The 10,089-nt window shown below is 44.5% G+C and overlaps 1 protein-coding gene across 4 annotated transcripts; it reads right to left on the minus strand.

The window, feature by feature from the left end:
- Nucleotides 1–4,859: 4,859 nt before the first annotated feature.
- On the minus strand, nt 4,860–9,561 carry LOC124702092 (palmitoyltransferase Hip14-like). 4 transcript variants are annotated; one of them, XM_047234197.1, is made up of 11 exons: nt 9,381–9,561; nt 9,166–9,300; nt 8,620–8,686; nt 7,723–7,819; nt 7,520–7,616; nt 7,364–7,447; nt 7,106–7,146; nt 6,395–6,460; nt 5,637–5,696; nt 5,487–5,538; nt 4,860–5,379 (listed from the first exon to the last, which is right to left on the minus strand). In XM_047234197.1, the coding sequence occupies exons 1-11, from the start codon at nt 9,544–9,546 to the stop codon at nt 5,303–5,305; spliced, it is 942 nt and encodes a 313-aa protein (XP_047090153.1). In that variant the 5' UTR covers nt 9,547–9,561; the 3' UTR covers nt 4,860–5,302. The 4 variants fall into 4 exon arrangements, with proteins under 4 accessions (XP_047090153.1, XP_047090152.1, XP_047090154.1 ...); XM_047234196.1 differs by having other exon boundaries at nt 4,860–5,385; XM_047234198.1 differs by lacking the exon at nt 5,487–5,538 and having other exon boundaries at nt 5,553–5,696.
- Nucleotides 9,562–10,089: the final 528 nt, after the last annotated feature.

Here is a 10,089-nt window from a genome sequence, read left to right on the forward strand (position 1 = left end):
ACATCTATTAGGCCTTATTTACTCCTGGGGTATTTTCATCCCCTAGGGGTTTGGGGATGGGAGGGGATTTGGTGAAAACCCCCTTTCACCCAATTCCCACTTTTCCCCACATTTCCCCACACCCTTCCCCACAGCCTCTAGTTACTTTGTTTTGGGGATGAGAGGTATGAGATGGGATAACTAAAAACACAATCTTTGCACCACACAACATGATAATGGACAACCACTAAATTAAAAACTCAATCTTTGATTGTGTAATGCACAACCAGTTCATAACCAAGTATTAGGTATAATTTTAAACGGCATTACACAAACACTATTTAACATGAACTCATTGTAATGCAATTTTCTCGAACGATGCAACAACTTGACAAATAAGTATCCTAGATAGTCATCAATATCGGTATCATTTAGCTCCGATGAGTGCAGTCCATGGCAGACCTGGACAAAAAAAAATTTAGAGACAAGACATTGCTAGAATAAAACACAGTAAGATATCTGATTAGGAAAACTTCCATGACAATAATTTGTAGTGCATGACAGAGACGTGGACGCAATGCTATATTGTTCATACATAGATACAGACAAGTGGTCAGTTCATCATATTTTCACAAGTCACAGGGAGCCAAGGTGCAGGTATCTATAAAAAAATGACATAAACATGTATATATCAGTAGAGACTTTGGCCATATAAATAGCCAGGTAGCCTCAGACCATCTTTTAGCATCTGTACAGACCTTAATAGCATATGTTAATGCTACTGCTCAATAATAGCAACAGTACATAAGTAGCCACATATGAAATGTAATGTCATTGTGAGCTTTTCGTTCGACCATCCATTAAAGGGAAAACCCCACAAAGAATTAGTTAAACTATGAACCACAACAGAATTTTCATCGCAAATATCATAAAATTCAGTCAATTGATTTGGGGAGACTATTGATATCACACATTCACACCATCAGTTCATCGGAGAGCAATTTAGTATGCTTACAGTGGCCAGCTTTTAGTTTCTACCCAAGAATATGTATAAATACTATACTTCTAACAACTTCCTCCCATCGAGCAACACAATTATTTGTAGAGTATTTCAGGTTTACCATTTCTCATACAACTAACTATTTAACATTTTAACAATCACACAACACACGGGTCTTCAGAACCTTCATTTAAACAGGGAACTGAGGAGTCTTATAGTACAAACTTATTGAATGGCCAATAAAAAAGGGTGTCTCTACTCCAATTACTAACCAGAATAGTTAGTTCATTGCAAATATCACAGGGACTGGAATCGTACCATTTATCCGATCAAAGTTCAGTATTATACAAAATTTGCCATTACTAATTCGCATCTTTCTAACAAGGATATAAATCTTAACTAGTTTTTACTGTATGGTCGCATAGAGACAGTTCAGAAGTTGGTCCTTAGCTACCTGTCTAGGCCATGCATTCTACCATCTAATGATAGCTGACTCGTTGAGAAAAGAACAGGGTTAAGAATTGAGAACTGAAGTTCCAAATAATTACACCATTTTTTACCAAGAAGGGAGGAAATCAAGTATAGGTAGTAAATATGATTCATACCAAAAACAGGCGTTCTCACAAGTTCCCAAGATGGAGGTGGTTGATCCAATCCAAGAATAGGCCAAGGTGCAGGTATCTATAAAAAAAATACATTAAATTTGATGTATAAGACCAACCTACTGCAAAATCTGAATTCATCTTGAATAAATTGGTCTTTTTGACATAATGTTGAAACTTTTGAAGAACCATTTAGGCATGGGAAAGAAAAGATTGCAGTGAGGACAGGAAGCAATTAACATCACTTTACTCAAACTGGGTTCATGCTACGAAGTACAGAATACCGGGGACTTATTATAGACTGGAATATTTTTTAAACAACAAGTATCTAGCAGCAGTTTGTAGGACAGTAGAAGCAGCAGTCTGATCACCCAGTTATATAAAAAAAACAGAACAGACAAGTAAACCTTAAATTTAGCTTAGCAACTAATGCTTTTCCTAATAGCCAACAGAAATCATCCGGTGGTTGCACAGACAAGTAAAAGTAGTAGAAGCTATTTAAGGTAGGCATGGATGGTTGCACAGACAAGTAAACTCAAGGCTACTGATTAGCCTTCTTGTCACGGTTGATCAAACAAGGTATTAATAAACTGATTGAAAAATGTGCCACAATACAGGTGCTCTAGCTCGGTCATGATTGTATATATTGTATACTGAATGTCGGAATGCGTACGTAATCTCTTGAAAATGTGTTCGAATTAGATATACTGCCAAAGCAAGCCTCAAACAAGGAGGTACGTCACATTATGATTGACAATGCAGTAGCAAATCCTGGAAGGGAAACCTATCAGCCAACACCACCAAGTAAACAATGAAGTAAGAAACGAGTGACGGGCAGTAACAAGTTTCTGGGCAGAGTTGTAGTCAGATCTTTGCTGTGTTTGCTAGCTAGGATGGCGGGCACACGCTGACTAGCACTCACCACTTAGCAGCCAGCCAGTAGTAAGAAACGAGTTTAAGTAGAGTACTAGGAAAGAAGTCTACATAACCCCCCTATGTTTTGGATTTGGGACACTAACCCCCCCTAACTATTAAGTAGGGCACATGACCCCCCTAAGTATGAGATACCAGTCAAATCCCCCCCTCAGACCGGTAATAGCTGTTTTGGTAGTGGTTTTTGTCGACGTGGGCACACGGGCGTATCATGCATCGATTCAACACAAAATCAATCACACTAAAGCTGGCCTTGGGCTTGGATTGTCACGTGGGCGTGAGACGGAGGAGAGGGACTGCGCGAGCGCGGCATGCATCTGGAACGCGACGATGTAGTCCGACGCCTCGGATAGGAGCTGGGAAGGGAAGCTTTCGGCACCCAGGGATCAGCCACCCCAGCTCCTTTGCCTTCCTCACGAGCGCCGGCGCGCGCGCGGAGGTCGGGCTGGAGGAGGAAGCGCCCGCCGATGGTCGCCGTGGTGTCGAGGCCCTGGCGCAGATGCGCACACGGTGCCCGCGGCCACGGCTGCGGGAGGTGTGGAGGATGGTGCGGCTCCACGGCGAGCGCGCGGTTGACCGCGTCGCGAATCTATCGCACAGAGGTGGACGGTGTCGCTCTCTCTCACACTCGGACGTACAGAGGTACAAGAAGTATACAGGAGATGACTCAAGTTGCCGGCCGCACGTACAGCCACGCAAACGCTTGTTCTTTTCAACTCAGCTAGCTCAAACCACTGATCAGTACACGGAGTATTTATACCCAGGAACGCATCACGCAGCCCGTCGAGCAAGCACCCCGCTTGCTCGCTCTCCGGCCGCCCGAGCCCCTTCACGATGCTCCCTCACCCAAGCTCCACCTATTCGTCTCTGATGCGCCGCCAGCCAGCGCAAGTCCACGGCCGCGCGCCCCTGCCGCCTGTGCTTATCTCCGCGCGCCTCGTTCACCCGCGCTGGCATCGCCTTCACTTCGTCCACCGCATGCAGTGCAGCGCAGGCAGCAGCTCGCCAAGGCACGCCGTCCCACGCGTACTGGCCTCGGCTTGAGCCCGTCACCCGCGTGCACAGCACAGCTCGCGCAGCAACTCCCCAATCCACGCCATCGCTAGACAGGACAGGCGTAGGCAAGAGCTGGTTCGGCAGCTGCGGTGGAGGGATCGTCAAATTGAGCCGCCGATCATCAGCCCTGACCTCGTGGCCGTTGTCAGCAGCGGCGGAGGAAAGGTTCGGCGTCATAGCTGCCGCACGTGGTGCCGGCAGCGAGGCGAAGGCGGTCAGCAACGACGGGTTATTTGCTCGGTCCATCCACGCTGGCATAGCTGCCGCACGTGGCCAAAACCACTTCCACGTGGATCAAAACAGCTAACAAAACAGCCATGAGCAGTTGAAGGGGGCAATTTACCCGGTATTTGATACTTAGGGGGGTTAAGTGCCCCAATCCAAACTTAGGGGGGTTTAGGGTCCCAAACTCAATACTTAAGGGGGTTATCTGGACTTCTTTCAGAGTACTAGTAGTATCGGCTAAGCAAATGAACGCAATGTTCTATGATCGAACAAGATTACTGACGAACAGCAACAACTAAATTACTGGCGGCCACAAAAGAGGCCATGGAGACGGTCCTTGACCGGCACAACGGCTGCTTCCCGACGGCTAGGGAGGCCGCGCTGAACCTCCTGAAATCGGGGCTGTTCCCCACCTGGCATTCCACCCGCGGCGTCAGCGAGGACGGGGTGCCCGAGATCTGGCACGGCCTCACCAGTGGCGACGGCGAAGACGAGCTCCCGGTCGCGGACGGCAGCGACCCCAAGAAACCCTAGCTAGGGAGGAGGCGCGAGGACTCACCGGGACCAGTCGCCGGAGGAGGATCTCGTCGGCGCCTTCTTGATTTGCCCGCCGCCGTCTCCTTTCCCCGCCGTCGTCTCCTTTCCCCGCCGTCGTCGTCTCTGTCGCCGCCGTCGCCCGTCGCCCGTCGCGTCTCTCTTCCCTTTTCCACGACCAGAAACACGGGGGTACCCTCGTGTGTGAGGATACGCGAGGATGAGGCTTACCGGATCGGGAAGTTCTGGGATGGGCCGGTAAATTACCCAAAAATACATGAGAAGTAAACGGGCCGTTCGGGAACTTTCGGGATTTACTCGTGGGCCGGTAATTTCCCCTCCCAAACCCAAAAAACCTGAGAAGTAAACAAGGCCTTAAGCCGACGGCGACAACCCGTGCCGGATAAGCTGCACGTCCCTGTCATTTTGGGGCACACAGAAGCTGGCGTCTACTCGCCATTGCATCAACTCGACACTTTTTTCTTGTGCCAATCACTAGTGGAGCAACGAAATTGACAGCAACAGGCATCGACATATGAAACAATTGTTACTACAGTATCATCGACACAACGGAATGAACTGGTCAGGTCTGGCGAACAGAACATGGAAATGTACCAGTGCATACCACGTGCAGGAATACAACGTGAATTACCATACTGATAAATAATCAATTTCTAGAGCTACAAGATGTAGCGTGCTTGCGGCGACATGGCATTCATCAGCACGCAGTTTCCCGTTCAAAAGTGGTTTTCAAAGAATGTTGACTGTGTATTATGGCAGCCACCAGACTGCCAGAAAGTCCAAACGATGCACAAACCAATGAATATGAATCAGTGTTGCAGTAACAGGCAAAAGAATAATTTATCTTCAGGAATCTTGAGTGGTGTTCTTCGATCTTTGCTCCGTTTAAGAATATCTTGTGTTTTGCCTTCACATAAGTCAGGTCTCGCTACCCGAGATTTAATAACTTGTATCATTTCGGCTTCAGGAACTCCCTAATGTTACAAAGCATGCCTTTGTCGTATGGGTTGACAAACTTGACTCCACAATCTGCATTTGTGGTTAAGAAAAAGGTCAAACATGTATCCTATATTGAACACACAAAAGAGGTATTGATTGCTCGTCCGAAATATCTGTACAGAGTACAGGTACAGCACCTGACTGAGGCTGTTCCTTCATCTGGAATTCAGGATATTTCTTCCAGTTTATCTGGAAAATCTCACCTCTTAGCTATAAGAAACAGCAAACGAGCAGGCCACCTGCAACTGGTGAAGAAAGAGTCCAAAGCACGGGAAGTTTGACATTACCCACTCATCTGTCTTGATGTTGAAGCAGATGCCGTATACATGCCATATCAGGAACACGACCTGGCAAGTAGCAGCAAAATAATTTCTAGTGAGATTTGTTCCAAAACGCTCACAGCAACACAAGTGTAACTACAGCCTACAGCCTTGCATAAGAGGAGTGTTTCCAAACGCTCAAGATAAACAAACTGTCACCGATTCAACAAAAAACACAGGCCGAATTTCAAACTGTTCAAAAAAGAAAAGATTCACCCAGATGACAGATACTTGGTCAATTATAGCAAACATGAAGTGGCTGAGATCTGACACACCGAGCTGGTATTACTACTTGCATGCTTTTGCTGTGCATATATGTCAAGATTGCAGCAGATGAGTATACTTTTACAAATGTTACGACTTCCAGTAAAGTTGATGCATGAAAAAACATCTGACAGAGGATATCGCTAGTTGTGATCCTAAGCAGTCGACAAGTTACTATACAATACAGGATCTGTATTCCTTCTCTTTCTTCATAATTCATGAAGCATGATTTGTCGAACCATTATCATGATGTCAATTCTACCCAAAACATTTTCTGATTATCTTGTCATGTGAATTGTTGTTAATTGTATGCTGACAAGCCAACCCATAAGCAATTTATTGCCACAATTCAGACACATGAGATGTTTTTTCTTCTTCACAATGCATGCATGTGCAGAGGTAAATGCTTACAAAACCAAAAACTATATTCAGTTACTGCGTCATAGAGGTTAACAACAAACCTGCCATAGCACTTGGAGGACTGAGAAGAGCATTGCGCCAATCACCATGTTTAGAGATAAGGGATTCTGTAAAATTGCCCCAAGTAAGTAGCATGTGGTGATCTTAAATATAATGATGCTATTTGATGGGCATAGATCAAGACTGTATATACTTTTTCATGGAAGATAGCATCATGCAGGACTAGTTCATGGAACGATTTGCTCAATGTGTCATAAAACAAAAGAATACTTTACATTACAATATGATGGCACATGTCCTTAAAACACATTGAATTACACGTTTTCTCAAAATTGTGTCTAAATATCTGAATCTACTAAGGCAGACCAGCATTTGACGAAAATCAATGTGCACTGTTGCACCCATAAATCCATAATGCGTAAGAAAACCATTCTGTGTGTTAACATAAGCCATTTGTTTTGTGCCTCTGATAGATAAGGTTTCCCTTGTCTAACTTTGACCAAGTTTGGCAAACATTTAGGTAAGATTATGTTTTCTACTTTTAATATTTTGGAACAGAATTTGGCCAAAACAAGAGGCTACCCATATTAGTAATAAAGCAAAAAAATGCTATCCATGTGCTACATTTTGTCATAGACCAGACCCATCAATGATACCAAATAATTTCCATGCAAGGAAGAAGAGATCAATTGGCTTGATAAGAGTAATATCACTTTGCAAGGTATGCAAAATTAGATGATGGAAGGAGATACCTCAGTTCTTATAGTTCCTGAATTTATGCATCTAGATATATCTGAAAATAGAATAAAAGCACTAATAAATGCAGGGAAACCCAAGAGTGTGAGCACTATTTGGTCACCGGAGACATGCAAGTCCAAAATTAGTAAATGGGTGTACAGTGTCCTTAATTATAAGAACAAAGACCGTCCCAGCTGTGAAAGCATTTACATCAACTATCCAGGGAAAGAAGTTAATTCATTTCAAAATCAAGGAGATAAACAGCCACATACATTTAGTTGAGCACATTGTATATGTTGATTCAGCAACAACAAATCCTGTTAAAAGTGCCATAAACAGCCTATGATTTTTCTGTCCTGCAAAATATGGTATAAAATTAGAGTGTGCGTTTATCTACATGCAACAACGATGGAAAAACTATATAGTACCTATGCAGTTACCAAATGCAGGACAATGATGGTCATAACCTCTAACATTTGCTTTGCAACAGTTACATTGCCTCACCCTTGAGAGAGATGGATGCTTCTACACCAAAAGTACAAAAGATGACAGCATGTTAATGCAAGAACTCCACATTTCAGGTTAACAACTTATTATAACAACTTCATTTAAAACTCTACTTCCTCAATACCTCACTCGAGCATATGGCATCCACGAAATCCTTGCAGCCAGCTTCTTCCAAAAATGAAGATTCGTATGCAACAATGCCAGGATCACCAGAAAGAATCCTGGAGTAAGAAATTCAACTAAACCCTCAATCCCAAAGGTAAGGCCAATAACTGTTAAGCCATAGTATGTCCAAAAGGAATAATTTCACTGTAAACCCTGAACTTCCGTATGGAGTCCAAGATAATCCTCGAATGCTCAAACTTCCAATCCTCAAAATTGGAGGTTTTGAACCCTGAACTTCATAATCCTGGCCAATTCTAGTAAATCCTGAACTTGAGCTTGTTTTGGCACACCTGAAAAATGAGTGACCCTGATGGGGATCTCATATCTTCTCGCACTCACTAACATCCCTAGCCCACATGAGAAAGTCCGAGATAATCCATTTCTCTCTCATATGTCCCCAGTTTTACTCCCAGTTCTCGCTTCTCCCAGAAATTCCTATCCCGCCACAGCCACCCTTTCCCAACTGTTTCCCCTCCTCGCAGTTATCCATCTCCAACACTGGCCTAATGAGACGCTGCTCAACTAGCACTGTTTCCCCTCCATCGCCTCACTCAAAAAGACGTTCCCTGTTGGCCTCTGCAGGGGAGGAAGGAAGGGAATGGGAGGGATATGTGTGTTGGGGGAAAAGGTAGATATGAATTCCAGTCAGGGTTCCCAGAGTGTGCCAAATAAGTTCAAGGTCAGGATCTGCCGGGATTAAGAAGTTCAAATGTCCACGGTATATCTTGGAATGGCTGAATGAGAACCGTATTTAAGGTTTAAAATGAACGTTTTCCTTTCCAAAACAACAATGTAAATTAGCTTAGAGATTGGTAAGTGCATCACAAATAAAATATGTTCTAGTGGAGGAGCTAACCTGTACAGTCCCCACAGAAGAAGTGCACACTCAGCATTAATGAGCATGTCTAGTAGAGAAGAGGTGTCTGCAAAACATAAGACAAGTTACAAAACTATAAGAAGCTAGATACACTCATTACCAATACACTGATACAAAACGGCATAGAAAATTACAGCAAATTATGCATAATGCAAGGAGACAAGTTTATAAGCTAGGTACATGTTTGAATTATTGAATCACACAACCATTTTATGGCGCCTGTCTAATATTCCATCCTAGATCGTTACGAAATGCCGTGTATAGTTACATTTATTTAAATCTAATAGTGGTCTAGAATTCCAATACAACAGGAACGATTCTAAGCTCCATCAATAAAACAGACACCGCCACAAAAATAACATACACCTAAAGCAATAGGCACAACCCGATTTTGGTACTATACCTGTCTACCAGTGCATTGAGCTATAACGAATGATTACCTTCTTTTAGAAATGAAAATGAGACATACAAATTGCAGCGACATAATATGCAATCTCAAACAGATGCAATGCGCAGGGATTTCACCTCTCCGGATGACGAATACGTAGACACCCCACAAGAAGAGGACGTTGAAGAGCACGAACAGCGGCGCCGACGCCCCCACTCCGATGAACCTCCTCCATAACCTCCCCACCACAATAGTCGCAAGGAATACCAAACCTGTGCAGCACGCAAAAGGAGCAAAGGTCAAAATTGCGCTAAAAGAGTCATATAGGAAAGCAAAGCGAGCACGCACTGACCTGCGACGGGGAGCATGGCGAGGAGGGAGATGGAGGGGAGGAGGCGGGGCACTATGGCCACGGCGAGCTGCGAGAAGAGCACCAGGCCGCACGATACCAGCGCCGACCACAGCACCTCCCATGGCGACCTCCGCAGCCGGTGCAGCTCCGACGCCAGCCTGCTCATCGCCGCCTCGCCCTCCGGATCCCAAGAACCATCAATAACCCTGGAGCCCGGAGATCCGGCCGCACGGGGTCGGGACAGCGAGCGCGGCGGGGTTCCGGCGAGGGCGAGAGCCTCCGATCTTGGCGGATTTCGAAACGGGAATTGAGGAAGGAATCGGGGGGAGATGCGGGCGAATCTTAGTGGAGGACTCGCGGGGGAATTTCGTCGAACGTGTGTAGTGGTGGCGGTGTGGTATGGGAACACAAGCAAGGCGTCGCAAGCTGTCGCGCTGCAGGAAAATGATTTTTTAAGTGTGGTTTCCTTTTCTGAGAATAATAATACTAATACAGTACTACTTTTTTTAAAACAATCAATACCGCATATATTTATAAATAAATAAAGTGCGGAGTACGAGATACACTTCGAGTCTCCGACAATTGTAAAATAAAATCATAAGATAAAGTCTAAACGATATTCAAATTCTTTCTTCTTCCAAGACATAATCTTATACTTTCCTGAAGAAAAAATAAATAAATAATAAACGATAGACCTGTAAATGCTAAT

This window comes from Lolium rigidum, chromosome 3 (genome assembly GCF_022539505.1).
Source record: "Lolium rigidum isolate FL_2022 chromosome 3, APGP_CSIRO_Lrig_0.1, whole genome shotgun sequence".
Lineage (NCBI taxonomy): Eukaryota > Viridiplantae > Streptophyta > Magnoliopsida > Poales > Poaceae > Lolium > Lolium rigidum.